This window comes from Scomber scombrus, chromosome 13 (assembly GCF_963691925.1).
Source record: "Scomber scombrus chromosome 13, fScoSco1.1, whole genome shotgun sequence".
NCBI classification, from domain to species: domain Eukaryota; kingdom Metazoa; phylum Chordata; class Actinopteri; order Scombriformes; family Scombridae; genus Scomber; species Scomber scombrus.
This window is the reverse complement of record NC_084982.1, coordinates 12906509-12932152: the sequence shown is the minus strand read 5'-3', so window position 1 is coordinate 12932152 and position 25644 is coordinate 12906509. Positions and strand designations below refer to the sequence as shown.

General features: G+C 39.0%; 3 protein-coding genes across 4 annotated transcripts; 2 read left to right on the top strand and 1 right to left on the bottom strand.

The window, feature by feature from the left end:
* Positions 1–11450: 11450 nt before the first annotated feature.
* egfl6 (EGF-like-domain, multiple 6) lies at positions 11451–19104 on the top strand. The gene is made up of 13 exons (XM_062431273.1): positions 11451–11662; positions 13022–13128; positions 13435–13527; positions 13748–13867; positions 13968–14087; positions 14931–15065; positions 15149–15271; positions 15767–15829; positions 16338–16610; positions 18073–18147; positions 18231–18326; positions 18430–18692; positions 18825–19104. The coding sequence occupies exons 1-13, from the start codon at positions 11589–11591 to the stop codon at positions 18930–18932; spliced, it is 1650 nt and encodes a 549-aa protein (XP_062287257.1). The 5' UTR covers positions 11451–11588; the 3' UTR covers positions 18933–19104.
* A 1017-nt stretch (positions 19105–20121) lies between these two features.
* Positions 20122–22539, top strand: rab9a (RAB9A, member RAS oncogene family). Of its 2 annotated transcripts, none has more exons than XM_062431662.1 (3): positions 20122–20277; positions 20621–20697; positions 20821–22539. In XM_062431662.1, exon 3 carries the CDS (start codon positions 20860–20862, stop codon positions 21466–21468), a length of 609 nt encoding a protein of 202 aa, XP_062287646.1. In that variant the 5' UTR covers positions 20122–20277; positions 20621–20697; positions 20821–20859; the 3' UTR covers positions 21469–22539. The 2 variants fall into 2 exon arrangements, with proteins under 2 accessions (XP_062287646.1, XP_062287645.1); XM_062431661.1 differs by having other exon boundaries at positions 20578–20697.
* A 267-nt stretch (positions 22540–22806) lies between these two features.
* On the bottom strand, positions 22807–25210 carry trappc2 (trafficking protein particle complex subunit 2). The gene is made up of 5 exons (XM_062431745.1): positions 25176–25210; positions 24794–24935; positions 23994–24136; positions 23168–23255; positions 22807–23080 (listed from the first exon to the last, which is right to left on the bottom strand). Exons 2-5 carry the CDS (start codon positions 24884–24886, stop codon positions 22982–22984), a joined length of 423 nt encoding a protein of 140 aa, XP_062287729.1. The 5' UTR covers positions 24887–24935; positions 25176–25210; the 3' UTR covers positions 22807–22981.
* Positions 25211–25644: the final 434 nt, after the last annotated feature.

Genomic DNA, 25644 nt, shown 5'->3' with positions numbered 1-25644 from the left:
ACACAACAACATGTTCGCAGCAAATTGTGTAAAATCAAACCCTGAAACACATGAGGGCCAAAACCAGGCTTGTTCATACATGTTATTATTATTACATGTCAGAGGAAGTGAAGGGATCTCACAGCTGCTAGCAGCAGCACAGTGAAACTCATCTCTGAGTGTTCAGCTGAAAAACCTGAATGCGCAGTCCATCTTTCTTGCTCTCTGTTTCCATGGCAGCAGACAGGAGATTTTAGCTTTCCCTTTATTTTGCACATGATCAGAGAGACTACAATGTTGTTGCTCTCCAGTTATTTCAATTATTTCACTGTAGCCTATTGATGTCAATGCAATGCCTGACTTGAATCAGTACATCAGTGCGAGGGAGAGTGATTTCAGAAATGTGCTTGTGTCTCTACGTCTCTCTTGACAGTGTTCTTTTATTTCTGTATATCTATGCCATTAGCCACAATACCTGTAACATTACTAATTATTTTATCAGTCAGCTACATTTGTAATTAAACTGCAAAAAACATGGAATGTTGCGGGAAATGTGTTCAACTACCAAAAAAAGCAGCTTTGAGAAGTAAAACAAGAGAAACCCAACTCCCCAGTGAACTATCCCCTGCTGGTTTGCTTCACAGTGACAGATAAATCCCCTCTGGGAAAAATGTTCTACCAGTCAACGCATGTTTTTTCAAGTATAGGCACAGCTTTGCATTCTTTAGGTTTGCCTCATGGCACAAATGTTACTGATCAATGTATGCATCTTAACCAATGTGTTATGTGTGTTTGTTTGTTTGTTTGTTTGTTTGTTTGTTTGTTTGTTTGTGAAACTGAATCAAAAATATTGAGAAGAAAAGCATTTTATCAATCTGTTAACTTAATACTGTCAACACATACCAAAATTCTGAACCAAAATATCAATCTGTAACACAGTTCTTGTGCAGAAAAAGCACTTACATGGGTTTGTGGTGTTAAATATTATTTAAGATAAAATCCGTCAATCTGATTGATTCACACAAGAGTTGTACTTTTTCATCAGTATGTATATGTATGATAAAAAATAGCTGCAGCTGGGACAAAAACCTTAATTCATCTGTAGAGGGAGGCTCCGTGTCTTTATGTGCTTTATTCAGAGTGCACCAAGGAAAGAACAATTCATCTTTGTCTTCATTATCATACCCATGGTGGGAAAAAGCAGTGCTGCTATTGTGTGATAGGTAGACACAAAAGCTGAGGGTGTGAGCTGGCCAATCGAGTGACACACCACAATGGTTGCCATGTGTGACAAAGAAATTCCCAGAGATCTGCCTTGTGCCACACTTGAGACTTGTAGCAAATTCTATCTATCTATATATCAAACAAAAATGAAAAAGTTATCCATGTGCAGATTTTGAAAGGGATCAAATTAAGTATATTCCAAACTGAATAAAGCTATTTAAAATCTCCTTGACTGGGTAAATAAAAATGCAGAGTAAATACAAAGAGTTGCCTGACCTGTTTCTTGTTCTCTAAAGGCTGCTAACCTGTAGTTAGAGTAAAAAAACAGCAAAATCCTACTCAGTAGTGAATGCACTTTGCATTTAGTAAGGCTGGCAGTCCAAGAGGCATTTGGGTCATTATGTGAAACTGCCTGACTGAGGGAGAAGCAAACAATGTGAATTATATCACCTCATCACATATTTTCTCAACAGTTTAAAAGCAGAGGGAGGTCTGTGTTCTTAAAGTAATAAGATACAATGAGACGAGCATAAAACTATACAGGGTGAAAGCGAAAATAATTTAATCTCCCCCAGAGTAGCATTTAAATCTAGAGGCATGTAGCCCCATTACAATCACAGTCACTGGTTAACGATCAAAATGCCAATTTGCAGTATATGTCAGCTGTTTAAGCATTTTGGCACTCAGCAGTATTCCTTTGCCAGCGGTATATTGGTTATAAAAAGAACAGCAAGGTTATTGAAAATGCTATCCAGTGGTCATGAAAAGTATGACAACACATACCAAATACAGACAAACTGCATCTAAGAACTGCAACAAGAGGAAGTTAAAACTACCCTGCAGGCAGGGCTGTATTCAGGATAACGATCCAAATTTCTCAAGCATAACACCATCTACTTGAGAAATCTTTGACTAGCTATCAAACAAAAAAAGAGGTAACAACAAATCCTATTTAATTTATTTGTTCATTTTCCTAATCAATTAAATTTGTTATAAGTGTTATCTCCCTTAATAATAGTTTCAATGTTTATCCAAACCTTTCTCTACACTGACAATTATGTAACTCTGGGAGAGAACATATTGCGTAGGACATTGCAGCTAAATTATGCAAACGCACTCATTTTTTGATTCATTCACAACAATTGCCATGTCAAAGTAGAGAGGTCAACATATTAGCAAGTGAGAAAAGTTCCAAGAAGAAAGAGCATACTACTTTTTTAGCTTGGTGTACTACATTTTTGCATCTTAGCTAACTAGGCAGATGTGTCCTTAGTGCACCGACGGAGACGCAGTGCAGTGTGATTCAATGTGACATGTGCATGCAACCTTTCAGCTGCAAGAGAATCACCCTGGTGTGCACATTAGCCCACCAGCTGAGAGCGTGGCAACTCAAACCCTCCCCTCAGCACCAATGTCTACATGTACTTACAGTATATAAGTAAAAGCAGGAAGAATTCACTATGTTACATGCTATTCACCGCGCATGCAAAATACTGAGAACAAGGTGATGGTTTAAGCAAGTGTATTCACAAAAAGACAGGAAGTGAGAGGAGTATGTGTGAGGTGAGATTCCAGTGTGCATGTGTGTAAAGGGGGGACATAGGGATTGTGTGGCAGTAATCATGTGATGTAAGCACTAGAAGTCAGTGTCTTAGGTTGGGAGAAAATGCAGAGCTCAGACAAGCTGTCTGACACACCATGTATTTGACAGATTGGTTGAAGGAAATATTTGACCTCTATAGCCAAGATTTAGAGGGAAATAGACACATGAGATCTGTGTTTAAGTGATATATCATTCAGCAAAGTGACAGCTGCATGTTTGGGTATGTTTTCTTAATATCTTAATTAATATCTTAACATTAGTTCATACTGCGGAAAATTTTCTTTGACTTTAACCTTTTTTTTTTTTTTTAGAAATGCAAACAGAGAAGTGTATGTGTAGAAATTTGCTGCAGGGTTTGTCCTTCTGCCTCAGACTCTGAGTAAGTAGTCCTTCCACTTGGCAATATGGTTCTCATAGCCCCATATAGATAAAAGAACATGACCTCTATGAGGACACGCAGTTATAAGGCCAACAGGCACGTAAAAAAAAAAGAGATGAGATGACACCACACCTTTTCTTACTTTCACTGCTTTTATCTTGCCTAGCTGTCCTTTGTGTGGTGTCTTTTTTTGACCAAAACTTTATTTACCACATTCGTTTATGTGGTTCGTACTTTGTCACAGTCCCAAGTTCAGTCGGCCAGATGCTTAGGGTCGTGCGCCTTGCAGGAAATGAATAGACTTCCTCTTGAGAGTACAGGTTCAGAGTAAAGTTGAGTTTGCAGCAGTGACCGGTACACCGTGTTTATAGTTAGACTTCTGCCTTCAAACAATTACAGGAAAAAATAAAATAACTATCTAGTTTTTGTGTTTTTACCTGTTAGCTTTCTGATATATGCCATTAATAGTAAGACAGGGCATTGATACATCAACCACTCCAATCCAATCTAAGTCTTTTGTCTTGTATAGTTCATCTGACTGCTCTTGACAAATCCCTTAGAGCTCCACCATTTGTCAACTTCTCATCCTCCCACTTGCGCAGTCAGAGTGATGTTTGTCTGTCTGTACACAATTGACAATTCTCTGAATTGATATATAATATTGTTCTGGGCTCTTACATAATATATATAATATTCCATTTTTAATTTTTGATGTATTTGTATTGGATACTGGCAATAACACTTCAGATGGCAGAAAACAACATTACTATCATTCCTTAGTGAAATTTTACACCAGTGTTAACCAGAAAGTGTTATCATTCCCTAAATTTGGCTCACACCTCCCCTTGTGCAATGTGCAGTCATATTGTACGTTGCAGAAGCTTGTTTTTGAATTTCACATAACCTATTCGCTCGGCTGTTATGAAGTCAAAGTGTGCAACAGGAAGTGGTTAAAAAACTGCAGTGCCCTACTGTATGAGCAAAACTCTGCTGTTCAGTCAACTGTGCAGGTGGATTAACACACAGTATCATCATGGTTACTCTGATCTGCTTCATCGTGATTGAATCTGCAGTTCTAAGATGGAGAAGAGAAACTTTTCAATAACAGATGGTATAAAGTACTCCAGCACAAAAAATTTTTAGTAAATTTTTACATGCGATAAATGACTGGTATAAAAACTGCTGTTCATATATTAAAAGGTATTTTAAAAAAGAAGCTGAGACTTACAATGATGTCATGTAGTGTGCGTGCCAATATTTTACAGTACTTGTCACATGATCATCAGCATTATTGACTGAAATGTCAGGCAGTGATGCAAGAACATTTTGTACAGAGTGCACAAGTTGGAGGAAAGCATACCAAATGCTGCACATATTTTACTTGTGAGATTACAATAATCTATTTGCATCTGTTTTGTTTTTTTGTATTGTATTGTACAAGTACGTATGTATTCCGGGTGATAGCTGTATTAATGATTTAAGATTTGTTTTTTTCTGAAATCTTTCATTGAACATTATGATCTAAAGTAAACTGAACTGAAAGATAGCTCTTCTGATAGAAACACCCCTAAACCTGGAGGTGGATTCAGACAACATGATGAAAACCGTCTGAGGAATGTGCTTACTGTAGCTATCAGTGCTCCCACAGTCCAGGCCAGATACAGCATGTCTCAACTAGATGTGATGTTTATTGGCCAAATGCATGCATTTAAATGTTGATCCTTTGCAAATGCTTATATTTGTGATAATATCATGAAAGCACATAGACTTCAGTTACATCTGAGTTCTGCACCCATGGCAGCAATACTCTATAATGCTTGTTGTGAAACAAAGCAAATAAAGCTATGGCATCCAGATTTGGTCTGAGAATGGTTTAATCTCCCCTTAATTAATGTGGATAAGCGCTTGGATAGGTGTGTGTGTGTGTACAGCTCAAAGTGGGTCTGTTGAAGCCATCGAGACAAAGTTTTTGAACTGCAGCTTCCGACTTCTGCTATTCATGACGTTTACTCTCTTCCTTTTGTCACAGGCTAGTTCCACTTCCTACTGTGCATGCTGACAGAGATACCTGTAGTTGTAACATACAGTCCTCATTCCTGTCTGCTGATCTCTGTAAATATGGATCAAGCACAATGTGCATGTTACAGTAATGTTACAACATGTAAGGTAATTGTTGAAGCCTGCATTCACAGTATGTATGTGTGTAAATACCAAAACAAACTGTGCATATAGTCCAGTTATACTTTATTAAGACAGTATACAATCACAAACAATGTAGCTACTTACTTTTATATCCCTGTATTTCATATTTTCTTGCAGCAATAACCACAAAGCCAATTCTAACTAGGAACAGGAAATTAAATCTGCCTGCTTTCATTTTCATAGACTTTTGTTGATAACCACACAAGTCTGTAATAACAGTGCAGCCATGTTTAAATGTATTGTTGGGAGCCTATAATCCCTGCAATAGAGCAGGGACATTAAAGCTCTAGTGCACAGAAACGGCGAGAGTTAAAAGTGATACTACAGCATGCCTTATCCTGTTAGGCATGCAATGCATGAGCATTGCACTAAAGTGATGTAGGTTCTCTTCTAGGTTGCATAGTTTTGTAATTATACCCAGCATGAAACGCCCCGGTTAAGAAGAATAAAGTAAGCTCTGACCTTTAGGGTCTTGCCACTTTAAAAGGTTAAATGGCGATCTGAACCCCTACAAACATCAAAGACAAGCAAACTGCTGCTCCATATCACTTTGACAAGAGTCTTCACTGTCACAGTAACATGTTCCTTTAATTGTATTTTGATGATAGCAGCATGGGAAAAACACATGTCCATACTACAGATGCATGAAGTCATATATTTTGTATTACACCTAAAAAAAAACAAAGGTCCTAAAAAGTCCTAAAAAGTCCTAAAAGATTGGACCTTAGGAAAACTAATATTTCGTAAGGGAGATTTTAAAGCACAACCTCATCTGAACAAGAGCTCAATAAAAGAGGCTGTTATGGATTTAGATATAGTCATGTGGAAGGGAAGTGCAGAGAGGAAGTTCCCCTTACATTCACCAAAGATTTAAAGAAATATACAAAAATATAAAAAAGCATCTTTAGATAATGTGTATATGTAGTTGTGTGTGGGATCAGGATCACTAAGGAGGAGGACTCACAAGAACATATTGTAGTAATTCATCACTTAGACTGGCCAAATTGAAATATCAGCTTTAATGCAGTAGCCAAAGGCTATGTCTCCTCCTCTAATGCAGGAAGACTGTGGTAAGACTCTGGCATAGCAACTGACGTACTTCACTGTTGCTTCTGTAAAGCAGCATCCTCAGCTCTACAGCAGAGCTGTCAGCATGAAAGCTTTGTTTGAGACAGTAACAGATTTAATAGGCTGCTATATGGTCTCTGGCTGGGCAAGCCCATTAATAAATAATTGGAAGCCACACATCAACCCTCATGAGATGTCTGGTGCTTCCCCATGAAGTCACCCTCACAGCATGGCACAACTATGTCTGGATGCTGCATTATTAATGCAAGGAGAATGGGGTAGTTCTGCTGAGGCCAAAGCTGTACATTTAACCTGTGTGTGTGTGTGTATATGTGTGTGTGCATGTGTGATCTCGCAGACAGCCTGAATCCCCCAAGGTCTGTCTCTCAGGTCACACTTTGTCAACCCCATTTAGCAGCAGCCTGTCATTGTATAATCTGTGGGCAGCAGATGTTCAAGGAGGAGCACCTGGACGTGTAAGATCTACCTGGATTACAGAGGATTGTGTTGGGTCACAAAGAGGTCACAGCTATAAAATTACAACTCTGAGTACCAACATGAAAAATCCAAGATGAGCATCTTTTGAACACTGAATGTAGAAAATACAAATATCAGAAAGTTGCAGAATGGTAGTTTTTTTCTGTCTTAAGCTACCATGTAGTATGTGACTATTATCATTTCTTCAAAGTCTGGTGTATTTCTATGTTCATACAAGAAAGCACCTGTACAAGGTCAAATGCAACATTGTAATAACTTATTTGGTCTTATGTCCTCCCAAATTGTCAAAAGTGGCACAAAAAAGGTGAGCATGATATTGAAGCTTTTAAGCCAGTATTTTGTTCAGTTAATCTTTTTTTTTTTTAGTGTGGCAATGTTTCAAACGTGACTGTTACACAGACTTTGCTCAAATCTAGACAGCAGTCTTCAAACGCATTTAAACACATTACCTCAAATAGAGTATCACAATATCTTTAATGAGCAGTGGTCCATTTTTACAGCAGTCAATACTTTCTGCAGTGCATTGGTTGCTCATCATCTCCCACACAAGGCAGGATGTGGTTGTGCACACATCGCTTTCAAAATAACTCTTCAACAGCCTTGTCTCTCCTTTTATAGTAAAATTCTTGCTCAATGTGCCAAGGGCCACCGTGAGCGGATGCAAATGTGTCCCCAGTATAGGAGACTGATGTCCAAAAAAAAGAGAAAAAAGTATGCATCCTGCAGGTGAAGGGGTTAAAAATGCTGTTGGAGTCTGGAGTAACGAATGCATTATCTAATTACAGTTTTATCGACTCATGTCTGTAAGCTTGGGCCAATTTAAGTGAGAGGAGAGTATTGCCTGAGTGAATTCTAGGAAGTGTGGGGGGGGGGCACACTTCCTGAAGGGTGGCAATGCTTCTATAAAGTGCTGTCAGCTTGCAGCCAGTTTTACAACATAAGGAAATACAACAACAACAAAAGACGGTACATGGAAAAAGCCAAACATAAGTATTAATCCAACATATGTACTAATAAAAATGCTAAAGCTAACCTTTCTGTTTAGTACTGCATGCTAATATCTACACCAAACAAGAAAGAAAACCTGCTGACCAATTGTCAACTCTCTTTGTAATATGCCTCAACCTGTGTTCTCATTCAGGATATGATGTGGGTAACTTCAGCCAATTTAATATATATGCAGACAGAGAGGGACCTCTGGTGACAGAAAAGAGACAAAGCACTTAATAAAACAGAGCTCCTGGTGAAATTCAGTTTACAAACAGCTGAGATTCCTGTTCTGATCTGTGCAAAGCCCATTAAATCGCAAATTACAATAAGAAAAGATTACTGTAAAATAAACAAACAAAAAAAAATTATGTTATATGGATAGTCAATAAGGAAATCCCCTTTCCTTCTCTACATATTAAAAGAAACATCTACATTAAATTTTCTCCTTAAGAACTAAATCTCACTTATATGCAAACATTTATAGTAACACATGGTTTATTCTGTCCCGAGGCTCTTTATATGTGCTGTCAATTGCAACTGTGTAATTTCTCCCCCTCCTGGTACAAAAATGTTGACGAAAAATGAGAAAAGAACAGTAAAGACATACTCTCATCTCATTGTTGTCTTTAAAGGAGAATTAATTTGTACTAGGCACCAAGACAACTCTAAATCTGAGTATGTGCTAGTACGAAGTAATTTTTTCATGTCGGGCTTTTGTAAAATCTTAAAAGTGAGATTTTTCTGTATCACCAACAGCATAAACAGCATGATTACTTAGCTATTGTTAATCTATCAATCCATGTGTTTTTCAGTAATTTAAAATAATTAACATAGTGTGAATCATTTTTGAAAGTTCATACTTGCTAACAGAAGCCCAAAAGCCACTAGACTGCACAGAAATCCTGTTTGAGGACAGCTGGAGCCAAAGTCTGAAAGAGCCTCTCCTGGACAGATGAGGGTGCTGTTGCTTTGACAATAATGGCTTAACCAAGGCCACATGAGTCTAGGCTCCTGCAGCAGATACTTACCCCAGCATTGCACCCACGCAGCCAACATAACAGCACCAACAGCCTGATTGTATACTATGCTGCTTGCATGACCCACATGCTTGAGATGTCAGTCATATAGAGTCAGGTTGCAGACTATAAATGGGACAGATGAGGAAATGCGCTTGCATGTATGTTTGTTACTGTGCAGCACAGAGGTAAATCACAGGATTGCCAGATATGTCAAATTACTCAACGCTCTGTAATTATAGAAATATTTATAGAAAACAGTGATTGTACATAATGTCATACACTGTATTATAAACAATCAATTACATTTTTGTTTAATGTGAAAACACTGGGTAGAGTCAGACGCTGTAAAGATATTACACAACAAGCCATTGTTCTGCAAGAATACAGCTCATATTTCTTCCCTGGACTAGCATTCCATCTCACTTCATAGTATATATTGTAAACTAATATTAACCCCATGTTTGTCTTGGAAGAATTCAGACTATTGTTGCTCCTACATAAATCACCAGTGTCCACCACTATAGCTCTATGTAATAAAAGTTTGCTCTAGTGAAAACTTTTCCAAATGATTGAATTAACTTAAAAATGCATGCTGCTCCTGCTAACATAGGATATTTTGACATTTCACAGTAAGCACGGGTATAAATAAAACAGTGAATGATGTTCCCGTTTCAGGGTCCTGGTAGTGTGCAGGTTGGCACACCCTCAAACTGTCATGATGGTAGATAGATAGAACAGAGCCATATGCTTTTCCTACAATGATAAATCAAAATATTTGATGTGAAATGAGTTTTTTGTTGGTTTTTTGCAGTTTAGGAACAGGTTTTCCTCTCAAACCACTAAAGTGATATTCATGTTCATCATATGCATTCATCAACCCAAGTAGTATTTACAACACTTGGAGCAAACTTTGGCAACATAAGATTGATTGGTCGTTAGATTCCAAATGTCTTAAAATTATACTGTATATAACTACAATCTAAAGTGACTCAAACAACTATGTTGCCCACATGGACAAACAACAAGGAACCATGTGGCCAACAAAACTACCCAAAGTTAGTTTGATTACAGTTAACAACACAAAACGACTTGTAAAACATACAGAAAGTTCATGGTCATGGCACAGTAAAGATATACTTAGCGCTAGTAAAGGCTAAATAACTAAAGACTGTGGTTGAGGTTAGAGCAGATCATAATGATGAGGTTACTGAGGTTATCTGAATATTTGTTTCTGTGTTAACAGATATTACATAGTTGTGCCTACACCACTGCTCAGCACTGCATACTTGTGGTGACTGCTGCCTGCTTCCAGCAACCAAACCTCTTCCGTCTTCACGGCCTTTGCCTGTATTAGCATTTAGGTTTTACTGAATGTGGATTCAAGAATATGAGTTCGGGTTCATCTTAATTGTTGCTGTGTGTCCATTCCAAACTCTGCACAAAAAAGCTCAAAGTAACATCACATCTGTATGTCCACACTGGATTTCTTTTGACCCTTCTATAAACCCTACATAAACAAAATGAAATATAACCATAGTTTGGCCAGCTGAAAGGTTTCTCCTGTCGTGAATGTCTGGCAAAATAATCACAGGCCTGTATTGTTGAGCTCAACTACAGTGTTTAACTCCAGACTTCCTCCTCATCTGAAGGCAATTTCATTGCAGTTTTCAAATCCTCGTTCAGAGCCATCTTTGACAGCGTGGCACTGGACGTAAACTTTGAACAAAACTGAAAAATGACCTCCTCAAACAAAACATGCGACCAGTATTTCAACAACAAATGTAGAGTAAACACTGAAGCTCCCACAGAAACATCACCTGTCCATCTCTGTGGGCACAGAGGAGCAGGACCAGATGTTGGAGCTGACTTTGAAAGCGTGAAAACTCATTAAACATTTTTATGGCTGAACTTGGAATTAGCATGTGTGAGAGAGTAACGCTTTATGTGCTACCTGTGTGCAAAACATCAAAGCAGGCTGCAGCTGCTAATGACAGGCCTATGCATGTCTGAGTTCCACAATTAGCATATACAACTAATTATCCAGAAAAAAAATATAGGAATGACAGAATTTCAAGCAATGAATGTATGTAAAGTTGATGTTATTCCAGAGAAGACAGAAAATAGGATCAACAGGATGACATTTGTACAGCAGTAACATTTTTCCCCTCTGGTGGCTCACAGGAAGAGTTTCATCTCATCCTGTATAGGGTTTCAGTGAAGAGAGGAGCACCCCTAAACATAATCCCCACCCCCCTTACAAACCCACCCCTACCTCCAAAAGTCACAACCTATCTTTCTCACTGTGCAGTGTCATTTCACAGTGTCAACCCACCTCTGGAATTTCAGAGAGGAAGAAGGGGAAGCAAATTATACTAAACAGAGTTTTGCTGTTGCACTGAAAAGAGGGAAAAAGAGAGATTATTTTGCCTGGAGGAGATTTTGAGTTTGTGTTCTGGAAATACATGAAATCCAGCGTGCCTTGTGCAAAGGCTCAACTGTGAGACCTGTTCCTGTGCCTAAGCTTTTTAATGAGCATAGGCTCCCAGAAGCAATAGTTGGAAACTCACAGCAACCAAAGTCAGCCCCGTGGGAAAACAAATCACTTTGGCTGCTCACGGTCACAGACATGCAGCCATTCACCTTGGTCAGTGCTCTTTTGCTCCTGCTCCACGTCTCCTCTGGATGTGCAGAACCACATAGGTAAGTCAATAAACTTAAGCAACAGACTGTTTGATGTTCCTACCATTAGACCTGCTGCAGTTGTAACTTTACCTGGATATTTGCTCAGTCAAGGATCAAAAAGACATCTAGTAAAAATGTCAGACAAAGCTCTGTGTTGTATAAAGTCACTATTTCATTGCAATGAGTTTAACATGCACTGGTAATGATAACACACCATAAATGTTACCTGTGTATAATGTGAAGTACAATTTGGGTCACTGACTGTGCTAAAAAAAAGGAATTAATACAATTTTAAGTGCCAGTTCCTCTATATGATGTAGCTTAATGAGTGGCAAAACCCCCATATTTTGCACCAAAATAAGTGCTTTAAATCTTTACAGGATTAACTGTTGTTTTGATAGTATGTATACACTGCTCAGACTGCCAGACAACCATAGAACCATGGGAGACAGTGTGTCAGTGATATGTGACACAGCAGCTGTTAATAACTGAAGAGCACCTGTCACACTTAGGACCCCCTCTCTTGTGAGCTATTCTGGTTGTTTCTATCAAGTCTCAAATTCCTCCAGTCCTGCTGGAGCCGAGGCTGCTTTTAGGATGCTGCCACTGCTACACCTAAACATCTGGGATATAAGAGTTTTGCACTGAACATGATTTCAAAGATGATGACACGTGGCATTAACTATTAAGTCTGATTTGGATGTGTCACTTTGATTTCTAGCTAGTACTTTATTTACTAAGTCAATGGCAAAAGGCACTTTCACACCTTTATTTAATTTACAGGTTAAAAATATATACGTGTAATCTAATCTATGTGTACTGTAGGTTATTTTGAATGTAATGCTGACATGCTGACCGCAATTGAGAATAATTTTACAGTAGATTGTCATCTGACTCCAGAAACTGGATAAAGATAAGGTGAAAGAAAAGGAGTACATAAGGTTGTGCATGAGGTATCAATGTGCAGCGCAGGAAGTGTCTGATTAGTGTGTTTTTCTCCATCTGAAGCAGACATCCTGTCGGCTGGCTGTTGCTCCACAGGGAGTCTTACTTTTATCACTAAGGAAGGCTGTAAGGGGACGCTTTATTTAGGTTGTTTGGTTACCATTAGGGCCATAATTAGAAATGGACCCCTGAAAACCTGCATTTGGGAGAACTTATTGTCACTGTGGATGTGTTGGAATCTTTTTTTTAATCTTAAATATACTTTGGATTTGTAATAACCTAAACCTTGGCATTGTGTATTTCATTGCGTTATTGAGATTAGATTTTGCTTAAATGCCAGATTTGCTATCTGATATCCCATGTGGGCAACAAATATTGCCAAGACAGTGAAATTACACATTTTACCCCCTACTCCTCTCTTCTTCTACAAAGGCACTACCGACAAGTTCTTACTGGAAACCAACCAGGTGTGTGCCGCTATGGCAGAAGACTGGAGTGTTGCTATGGCTGGAAGAAAAACAGTAAAGGACAGTGTGAGGGTAAGAACTAGTCTAGCTTGATTGACTTGTTTACAATCAATGGATGATGGTTTTGAAAAAATATATCAACCAGTTTTGAATGAGCAAAACTAAAGAGAATAACCTGAATGAACAGCCACAATACACCTAGTCCTAACATTATTCACATGAAAAATATTTTCCTAACCCAGAAACTGTGGAGGAAATGAAAGTCTAGATTGAAAAACCTTGCCTGCATAGCAGAAGTGTGTGGTTTGACTCTAATCCATCATTCTCAAACCAGCAATATTTCTGATGGTGCTTTCTTCATGTTGAATGTTTTACCAGCTCAATGTGAACTCGGCTGCAAGTACGGAGAGTGTGTTGGCCCCAATAAATGCAAGTGTTTCCCAGGATACACTGGAAAGACGTGTGGTCAAGGTGGGTATTTGGGAGTCAGTGAATGGGGTGTGGATTACATGGGTTAAACTGGCTAACGGATAATCAAATTTCCAGCTGATAATTCAATTTATTGACTAATTTGAGATTTGTTTGGTTTTTAAAAAAAACTTATTTCCTGTGTTTGATAAAATACATTTTGAATCAAAACTTAAACATGTTGTACATGTTGCAGGTGAAAAAACTCTTCTTTTTTTTCTAGACCTGAATGAGTGTGGCCAGATACCTCGTCCCTGTGAACATCGCTGCATGAACACCTATGGCAGTTACAAGTGCTACTGTCTCAATGGATACACCTTAATGTCTGATGGAGCTTGTGCCAGTGAGTCTCATTAAACTGCTGTCAATGCATACCCAGAGAGGAAAAAGTTTGCATATCTGTAACTGTGTGCTTTTTTTTGTGTTGGTGTTCATGCATGCAGATTCAAGGACATGCTCTCTTGCTCACTGTCAGTATGGTTGTGAAGAAGTACAGGGGGAGATTCGCTGCCTGTGCCCTTCTCCAGGGCTGCAACTGGGACAAGATGAGAGGAATTGTGTAGGTGAGCAAATACAGTCACATGATAACACATGTAAGAAAAAAACCTATATGTCAAACACGGTGTACAATTAAAGACAGGCCTAAGCTAGAGTGAAAAAAAAGATTGGGCAATAGCTTTCATTCTTAATAAGGTAAAGGTAAAAGGGGTTGACTTTGGTTTGGGAGTTCATGCATAGTGGAAAACTATGAAGATTATATTATGCGACTTTTGCACGCCTGGCTTGTAAATCAGATGGGAATAATTAGGTTATAGTTCTTCCCACAAAACCGCATGAGCTCTGACAGAGCCAATCTGACATACTGATAACACAGTGGAAGTAATAAAAAGGTTACAGAGAGGTACATTTCAGAATTTCCACTGATCCAGGACATAACTCAAAAATAGAAGCACAGCAAAAGTACACTTCAACTCTGACAATATACCTAAGTACATTTTTCACAGATATAGATTTTACATAATGGGCAAATCATCAACCCTCGTAAGACAGACGTATATCTGTGTACAACATGAAGATATCAAGTTATTCATAATCATTCAAGTTTCAGTTTTGAACCAATTCAGCCTCAGCTAAAGGCAGAGTAGCAATCTACTGCAAGAGTCTGCATCAGATATGAAATGCAACTAACTGACAGGCCCAGATTTAAGTTACTGACAATAAACTGAAACACTTAGCTCAGTGGAAGCACTGCTTTACTCCATCGGGGCAATATGTGAGAACTAGTGAATAAGCAAAAAATGTCAAAAAGCAAAAGAAGTGAACTTTGCCTCATGTGACTGATATTTTGTTTAAAATGTTCAACATGTTTTGAAGGTGTAAATATGAAATGTCTCGTTTCTCTCCAGATATTGATGAATGTGTAACTGGGAAGAACCTCTGCCCGTACAACAGACAATGTGTGAACACCTTTGGCAGCTACTATTGCAAGTGCCAGGACGGCTATGATCTGAAATACGTTGATGGGAAATATGACTGTGTAGGTAAGGTATACGAGTTTATTAAGTGGAAACATCTATAATCCACTATGCTCCTTAAGGTACAAATAGGCTTCTTCCAATTCCAGACCTGGATGAGTGTGCAGCCGGCACCAGCAAGTGCAGCCATCATGCTGTTTGTCTGAACACTCAAGGATCCTACAAGTGCAGGTGCAAGTCTGGCTTCAGAGGCAATGGCTTTAAATGCTCTGGTGAGATCCGAGATATGCTACACAGAATTATCAATCCATTCGTTTTTATGGATGCCTGTTGATATGTGCTAAAACTTTCACAATAGATAAAACACATTCATAATGTTTTAGACAGATTAGGCCTTTCCCAGTCAGTCCAATAGGTCAGCAGCAGTTTAACAGCCACATATATCGTTTTGATTCTTAAAACATCAGCAAACAACAGTCCTGCCAAGGCCGGTTTCCTGCTGACTTTACAGATATACAGCAAGAGAGAGCCAAAGATAGAAAACACACCTGTGTAAATATTGTATGTCAGTGTATGGTAACCAGTCATGTGAAGAAAAAAAAGAAAAAGAAGAAGAAGAAGAAGGAGAAGAAGGGGGGGAAAGGGTTGTGTTTTATTCTTTGAACCAGGTCCAGAAAAATAACAGGTGATGCCACATGTAGCCAAATAACATAAAGTGTATCGGCCAGGGGTCTCGGTGTAAATGAAGATGCCTTTATTTTTTGTAGTCAAGCCGTTTTATCAGAAGTCGTGGGATGGAGACAAAGGCAGTGCAGATGATTTCCTCAATGGTGAGACTGTGTGGAATCCAAGACTCTGCTTCCGCTGTTCACTCCCTGCCCTGCAACCCCATTCATTCACTCTTCTTGACTACTTTTTTGAACTCCTCTCCTGACTCTCTCTTTTGCTCATGGCTGGAAATGTTGTACGTCCACAGCACACACAGCTTGACGTTAGACTTGGATTCCTCAGCATGACTCATTATATTCAGTACTTATGTGACAAAAAGCTTGCATTTAAGAAACTGATTTAAGTGATGTGCAATGAATGTCTCTGTGATGCTTCTTGTGCATGTAGTAAGATATTCTTGTCTGTTGTCTTGTCTCTTTGGTCATAGTGCTCTAATGGAAAATTAAAGTACTTTATCCATGAACTGAAAAGTAACTGCAGGAAAATGTTCTATTTAACAGCTGCAAAATACATGACAACAAATGCATCTGAATCTATGGTAAAATGCTGAAGTTCCCTCTAGTGATTGCAGTTCCACATGTCTAATACAATTCCTATTCCTGCCCCCAGCCATCCCAGACTCCCAAGTGAGACCTGGGATTGTGGAAGGTAAGCTTGACACTGAGGACATCAAAAACCTTATCCCTGAACCAGTTGCGACACTGCCTCCTAAAATCCTCCAGCAGCCTTTCGACTATGATGGAGAGGTCTACATTGGTGCCCCAACTGAGGTGAGACGAGAGGAGGGAGTTCTTGAGGAGGAAGAGGAGGAGGAGGAGGAGGAGGAGGAGGAGGATGAGGAAGAGGTAGACAACCAGCTCAATCCAAGGGGAGATGTTTTCAGTAAGTGTCCTTTCCGTTTGACTCTCATGCAAGCAAGTCTGTTTCTAACATTCTGGGTGGTCCTCAATGTATTTAGCCATACACAGACTAAACAAACTCAGTATGTTCCTACAGTTTTGTTCTTATGTGTACATGGCATTTGAATACAATTACTGAATTTTTAGTTTTTAATATTTTTTGTAAAAATGTTGCTTAATAAGTATAAAATAGCAGGTCAGGTCTAGGCTCTTGAGTTAAGAAGATGGGCTTGTTGTTTCATGTCCCCTGTTGACCTCAGGCTTCTTGGAAGGTTTGATGTTAGGTCTGATATTTGTTGTGCTTTGATATATCAATTTTTTTGTGAACAACATGCTAAGACACATTCAATCTGATTAGTCAGAAATGTCCTGCTGATTATTTCCATCAAGATCCATGAGCATTATTAGTGTTGTCATCTTATGTCCTTTAGCACTATAACAATTAATCCTGACAGCTCTACACTAAAGAAAACTGACTCACATTTTTCAAGACATTAAATCATTGTCTAAGATCCAAAATATATGAAGGAAAAAATGATTCAGATTTTATCAAGGACCCAGCAATGTAAAAGACAGCAATAGACATAATGGCCTCTAGCAAATGTCATTCACGCTTATGTCCTGGCATGAAATTCAGGTACTTTCCCCACATAAAAAGAGAAGAGTGGGCAGCAAGATCATGCAGTTGGATGCCTCTCTAACTTAAAAAAACCCAAAATGAGGTCGCCTTTCACCAATAATCTTGATCTTTATGGGAACACCCGAGTCTGTGTAAGAACTCGAACAGCAAGAGAAGACAGGCCCACGACACATCCATCACCTCCAGGAAGGAATTTTACTCTGTCGGCATGTGAGAGCCCAGGGATATAACTCTGCTTCCCATGTCCTGGTGAGGGAGGGGAAGAAGGAAGGGAGGTTACAAAGCCTCCAAGCCTTTTATTATGTTTTCCCCAAAACAGCTGTTGTGCAAACAGACTTGACTCCTAGTAGGAAAGTCTGTCATCAGCACTCGAGACCCCTCTAACACTAGCCCACTCTGGCTCTGCAGGTTCAATAACCCCAGCTGTCACCCATCTGACTTTCTAAAGCTGCCTGCCAGGGCAGTGGTTTGATGCAAGAGCTTTAAAGTGCTCGGGGGGCTGTATCCTAAAGATGTAGTTCCATCTGAAGGAATGACTGACAGCGGGGCAGGTTTACACCTGTTGGTTAAAAGCCCCTTTCTGGCTTTTGTTTCACTGGGGAAAATATCTTTGCCACATAATTTTGGAATGTTTTTCTTGTAAGACTGCATATTTTATGAGGAATTCATAGTAAAAAATGTTGTCACTTTTTATTTATTTAAAGTATAATCTTGACAGTTTTGTCTGCTTTATCAGTTACTAATCATCACATTTAGTTGGAAATGAATGTATTAACACATTGTTTCCTTTAATCTTTAAATGCAGTATCAGAGGACTTTGAGTCAGTATTTGGCCCAACCACAGAAGTAAAAGAAATCCAAATAGCACCAGTCCAGGAAGGTAAACAAATTAATTTATGTGCCATTGTTTTATATTGACTGTTAACTGTACTGCTAATGGGCTCCTGTCATTTCACTGTCTAGAGTTTATTTTGGATTGCAACTTTGATCAGGGAGCTTGCGAGTGGGTCCAAGACAAGGCTGATGACATGGACTGGAGTGTAGCCTACCATGACATTGGTAACAACATGATGAATATCCAACAAAATCAGATATGAATTAAGATACATTCGGTGTTATGCTTTCAGATACAGTTACTTATGAGTGCTATGAACATATTCAGGTGGTGGGTACTACATGGCCATGAGTGGGCTCCTAGGGGAGCAGGAGGATGTGGCCAAGCTGAAGTTGCTTCTCAGTGACCGGACCCAGCAGGGCAGCTTCTGCCTCACCTTTGACTACCGTGTGGTTGGCCACAACGTCGGGGCTCTCAGGGTACTGCTGGATAACAACGCTTACTCTGTATGGGAGCAGAGCCATAGCAGAGACCAGGGCTGGCAGACGGAGCTCCTCACTGTGGCCTGGAAAGAGAAGGCCCCAGAATCTGTGAGTAATTTGCTTGTTAAAATGTTAAATTAATTTGGTTCAGAGAATATTTGAAAGACAACACAACTAATGTCCACACAACTGAGTAACCTACAATGTAAAGATGTTATGATGGCTTTCAATGTCTTGCAGGTCATCTTTGAAGCTCAGCGTGGGGGAGGTGTTGGAGGAGAGATCGGGCTGGACAATGTTGTGCTGACCTCAGGGCCCTGTCAAGAGGATGACGGTCCAGTCTTTTAAGAATCTCCACCCTGGATCAACAATTAAGAAATCTGCTCTAACTGACACATGTCAAGGATTCCTGTTTCCTGTTGGTATTATTGTCTCTTTCTTGTGGAGTTTCTCATTGTTTTCTGATGGTTTAGCATCAAGACATCCACATAAAGATACAGACACGTGATCTAAAGGGAAGATTATGTACAATCCGTGCACGCATGTTTACTTTATCATTGTGCTGCTACACCCTGCTATATTCTCCATCCTGTCTCTCGATATAGATGACTCAGATCTCAGGAATAGAAAATGCTAACCTTTGTCTGTTAGATATGTTTAACAGTATTGTGCTTAGTCCTTTGTTGTGCATTGCTGAAGTTAACTGAAAATTATCTTTGACATTAAATGTGAATTCTTAGGTGAATTATATATAAAATGCAATCTTAGATGAATAACTTTTTGAAGACTGATAAATTGAAATGATAAAAAAGTATCAGTGCATAACTGCTGTAAATTTTGCTTTCATATTATACTGTACTATTACATTAAATCTGTTTTTTTTCTAAATCAGTGTATCATTCCTTTTTTTCTCCACGTTGTATGACGCCTGGCTTACTGGAGATGGAAGTGAATGTGGTGGTATCATAAACCAGTGTTAGAGTGCGGTGGGATTAATTTTAGGAAAGTCAATCTGCGGACTGAAAAAATGCCAACTATACATTTATGGATGCCAGGGTTGGCATTTTATCACATAAATGTATATATGTGAATTTAAACCTGTCTTGGAATTTTACACCCAACATGAATTTTAGAAAAATATGCTTCTATCTTTCAGCAAAAAAAGATGGTTACATGACTCTGGAGTGTTTTAACATCAGGATATTGCTTTATAGTGTCAAATTACTTACCAAAAAAAAAGTACCCCCCCAGCCAAACAAATACAGTAGCAGGTTTACTAACTGTGCCTCTACTGGATTATTTTACTTATATATTCATATTCATATTATCTTTTATACTCACGGAAATATATTGAATTATCTGTGCATACACTGTTTTTCTCTTGAAGTAGAGTGGATTTGAAGCTGTTACAACGTGTAGTTTACCTGCTGAAAGTAAAGTGGCCCTCTGGTGGTGATGAAGCTGCTTGTTTGTTTCTGTCACGTGATCACAGGCTGCCAGTGTAGCCGCTGTTAGCTTAGATAGCAGGTAGCAGCGTTAGCGCCGATCAGGAGGTGTAGTTACATTACACCAGGAAACGTTGTGTTATCTCCAGCCACGCCAAGGATAGGAGCTGTCAAACATATCCACTAACACCATTTCAGTCATTTGGTTATATCTCGTTGGCTCGGCAGCCTTTGACACAAACTGCAAGGTACGTGACTAGCAATTTAGCTCTAAAGTGAACCCAGTGTATTGCAGTAACCAAACTCCAGCTGTGCTCCCTTGTTTTCCTATTTGTTAGCTAGCTGGTGTTCACTTATCTGCTTATTGCGTGTTTTTATGTCTCAGTTATGCGTTTTATAGCATGTATATTTAATAGTTTGGTAGAAGTGTGTTGGGCGTTTGTTAGCAGATAGCGTCAGCGCTATTATGTTGCGGGGTTTCCCAGCTGTAGATGCTGTCCTGGGCCATCTGTTATCAGGAAACTGATCGCTTGTCACTGCATTTACAGCTGGTTGAACGTTGACTACATGGCTGTTTACACCAACATTAAGCAGATGAGCATGTGACCAAAGACCAGGGTCTACAGTTCATGATCTGGACAAGTGGAAGAGGCCAGAATCTATCAGGGGTGAGACAGAAAGGCAAATCATGTGTTTGTGCCAGAGTAAAATGGTTATAATAGCTTTCTTCTAATATGAACTCATTGTATTGTGTGATTAAAAACAAAATACACATTGCATCTCTTTAACAGGTCATTCATCTTAAAGTGGTCAAAGAGGCGTGACCAGCCATGACAACAAAGACATCCCTGTTGAAAGTTATTCTGCTGGGGGACGGCGGTGTAGGGAAGAGCTCCATCATGAATCGTTATGTCACCAACAAGTTTGATGCACACCTTTTCCACACCATCGGTGTGGAGTTCCTCAACAAGGACCTGGAGGTAGACGGCCACCAGGTTACCCTACAGATCTGGGACACTGCTGGCCAGGAGCGCTTCCGCAGCCTGAGGACTCCTTTCTATCGTGGTTCTGACTGCTGCCTGCTCACCTTCAGCGTAGATGACAACCAGAGTTTCCTCAACTTGGGCAACTGGAAGAAGGAGTTCATCTACTATGCAGATGTCAAGGAGCCGGAGAAGTTCCCATTTGTGGTCTTGGGCAACAAACTGGACGTGACAGAGAGGCAGGTGTCCGCAGAGGAGGCTCAGCGATGGTGCCAGGAGAGTGGCGACTTTCCCTATTATGAGACCAGTGCCAAGGATGCCACTAATGTAGCTGTGGCCTTTGAGGAGGCAGTGCGTAGAGTTTTGGCAATGGATGAGAGGACGGACCACCTCATCCCCACGGACACAGTCAAGCTCCACAGAAAGCCTCGCTCTGCTACCACTTGCTGTTCATAACATGCAGTGGTTATCACTAACATTAATTTGCTGTTATTGCCTGTTATGTGATGAGGCTGTAGGTGTACAATGCTGTAGTAACATCTTATTTAAGCAGAAAAATTCTAATGGATTTATGATTTCTTGTACTGTTAAAGTTTTGAATGCTAATCAGGCTTCTGTTTGAGCAAAAAGATGAAACACTAAATTGATCCCAGTCTTATTACAAATAAACATGAAACACTGAATCTGTCACTCAGCTCTGCGACAGTTTGAAGATCAGGCTTTGAAAAGGTAGCAGAAAAATAAACTATATGTTGTGTTTGCCCAGGACTACATCTGGAGAAACTAGAAAATATGTGATGACAGAAGGGAGACCATATGTTTAAAAAGTTTCACTTCCCTCTCAATTGTTAAAGTGTACCTTTTGTCATTAAGGCAATTCATAGTGGGACAATGTTGATGTCTACTGCCAATTATCATAGGGTTTCTAAACTGCAACTCAAATGTGATCATGCCGATTAAGTTATTATCTACATATATTTTAAAATAATTTACACAGCCCAATAACCTTATTTCTGCGAATTATAAAATAGTCATGGCACTACTTTGTGTAACTAACAAATTGAGGCTTGTCGTGATTATTGCACCTTTAGGTCTTGTTTGTGTACATTTCTGCATAGTGAATAGATACTGGCTGTGCTGAAAGCACTGAGGGGCCAAGATCCCTAATAGATGATGAATATTAAAGCAAAGTTAACATGCATGGCATATGGTGTATTTAAGTTTCTGGAAACGTTTTGTATTTTGTAAACCGTTTTTACCTTATAAATCACTGAATCAACCCTTAAGAGAAGTATTTCCTTGAAGAGTTTTACAGTTTAATGAATATTGGTTGTTGGGTTTATTGTTTTAAATAATAATTTTGATCTTAAAAACGCTTTATAAACTTTTTTCATACTTAACAGTAGAAATTCTTTCTCCACAGCTTAGTGTTTAAAATGGTGAACCATTCATTTACATTAACCGTTTCAGATTTTATTTATATTCAAAGCTGTATTACTGGTATGCCAAATGACAAATAAACCTCTGAGAAATATCCTTTTAAAGTATGTTTTGTAGCCTCAACACTCCCTTTCTACTCACTGTAATGACACAAGAGGTAGATTACCCTAAACTGATAGAGCTTTAGACAACACAAAGTACCCAAACACATCAAGGAACAAGATTGTGGATAACAATCAATTTTTTCCATTGTTGGTCAAGCAGTCTTAAAAATATGTTCAAGTTTTTATGCCTTACTCAACATACAGTAACCACACACACAGGCCGCCCCAAGAAATTACATTAGAAACTACATCAGACAAGAAAATGCTTTATAGAAAATCCACATCTGTGTTGAACACATTTCACATTTGTAAAACAGAAAAAGACAACAAACTTAAAAGACATTAAACAAGTGTGTTAGGTATACTGTATATGTATGTACAACAAATACACAAGATGGATTCAGATCATTGCGCGTGTGAAGTGATTAACTCAGGAGGTGTTTCTTTCCGAGGAACTGGACTTTCCTCTCAAAAGCCGTTGAGCGAATCGGTGCATTGATTTCATAGAATGGATTCATGGCGAACTGAAAGACAGAATGAATATTAAATTCAAACACTGGAGGATTATTAAAAGACCAGGTGTTACCTTATTTTGACCAAATGGAACTTACCTTAATGTATAAATCATATACATCATTAAAGAAGTTCTTGATTCCATCTTCTTGTCGCACATCATGCAGCATGATGAATCTTATATGTATTGCAAATAATTAAAGAAAATAAATTCCTTAAAGGACAGGTTCACAATTATTCACGTCTGTCTTAAAACAAGTCAGGTGCCCATATGAACACTGAAACTGGTTTCACTTGTGCATATGGCCACTTCACATGAATGGTGCTGAAGAAGAAATGCACGTATGTCCAGAGATGTGATGTAATCAAGTGACATCTGAGAACAACACCTTGAGCTAGTGACGTCACAGCCCTTGATCATTACTGCCCCCTGATGATTTCATTTATGGCTTTTTTTTAATGTAGACCCTCCTCCTGTTGTGACTCCTTGCAGTTAACATTGTCAACTGTCCACCTAAGAGCCACTTCCCCCCACCAAGTTATCATTTGATCGTGCCTCTATGTCACACTGTAAGGTCTGAATGCAAATGCTCTCCCTTCCTGCTCTTGTTTCTTTGCTGATCACTGCCTTGGTCTTACTGTATAAAATGCCTCGTCATCATCATTTTCTCTGGGTCAGTCCACTGTCTCAGACCCACTCTGTGTCAGTGTGCTCACCGATATCCCGGGGTATCAATAAACATCCAACACCACAGCAAACTTTGAACAAGGACTTGAGTGAATTTCTTCAACAGTGCCAATTAGCATCATTGTATTTGTATTTTTTGCAACAGTGTTTTCTGATACAAGTTTTAACAACCAAATAATGTACTATCAGGGAGTAAAAGGGAATAATCACATCAGGTAGGGGAAAAAAGGATATGTCCTGCGGTGACAAAGGCAGAAACAAACCACTCATTGAACTTGTCCACAGTTTTTAAGTACATATTGTTGGACAGCCACATGTTTTCGTCCACCAGATCCAGGGCTGCGTGGGCAATAAACTGGTTCAGGTGACGGTGGTCATCCTGTGGTCAATGAAACAAATCTTATTAAGCTTGATAATAAATAAATATACAGTATAATTTCCTATAAATAACTGTAAAGACATCACAGCACTTACAGTGAAGGTAGTTTAGTGTGGTCACAGTTCAAAAATCAAAATCACTTCCTCTTACAGGTTGATTCACATGTTAATGTAGTAGCCTATGATCCTCAGGCAAGGCCCTCTTGGCTGTTCCAGAGTCCAGGCTCAAGACTAAAGATGACTGCGCTTTATCCATTACACCTTGACTATTGCACCTACACTGTGGAAATAACTGCCTGGTGAAGCTGGGCTCGATAAACCAGTTTCACATTTTAAATTCCCTCTGAAACTCACATAGAAAGGCTTTCATGTGAAACACTTCTTATGCACTGATATCTGTTTTAATCTGTTTTATGACCTTTTATTTCTATGTTTATGACACTTTTATTGTTTCATTTTTATTTTTCTATTAATCCTCTCTATTTGTTTAATTGTAGTCATTTTGCATCAGTCTTCTTGGGTTTTAGTATATATGTAAGCACGTTGTAAACACTGTTTTAAGGACAGTGTCATACAAATGAAGTTTATTATTGTTATTGTTATAACTATTATTGTGTTGGATTGAATGCTGGTGTGAGTAATAAAGACACATTTTTACCTTTGATTCAGGCTTCCCAGATGGCAGGAACTCCATCTCAAACACAGGGTTGTCATGATGACCGACCATGACAAAATAAAAACTTCCAGACATTATTTTCCCTTCTTCTTGGCCAACAACCTCCAAACCGCCCTGAAATCAACTGAAACCAAACACAATCTTCATCAGTGTCAATATCATCCAAAACCACTGATGAAAACCCTTCACCTCGCAAGCTAACGTTAGCCGTAGCACTCTTATAGACACCGGACAACGATGAAGTCAAACCTAAGTGGTTGTTACGAGACGAAAGCAAACATAATACTGTGCGAGAATGTGTAATAATACCACGTAAACACAAGAAAGACAGCTTCTTAATTTAATACAACCGACTTTTGTTTACCTTTTAATATCGCTTCCTGGACAGCTGTGAGCGCAGTCGCAAGGAGATGGCGTCACGATCACGAGCCAAACATAGCATTTTTTCTTCTTTTTTTCTGTTTATTGAGATTTTTTTAAGCAGCTGCACGGACATCACGATTGCATTAAATATACGATAAATTATTTGATATGAATAATAAATAAATAAATAAATAGCTAAACCTCGTCTGTACGTCATAATTGTGTGCCTCTGGTGTTTCGCTTTATCTGGTGACCGTGTTAACTGGTGACTTTCTCACATTACAAGATATGTTACGAGAGGTAAGTCTACTGAACACAATTTAACTTACATAAATGTTTAGTGTAACTTAGATATTAAAAACACGTAAGTATGTATTTAAAAATTATTAAACTACTATTAAAGGCTTTTAGGAGGACACCTATGTGAAAGTCAGCAGTTAACACGGTCACCAGTTAAAGCGAAACACCGG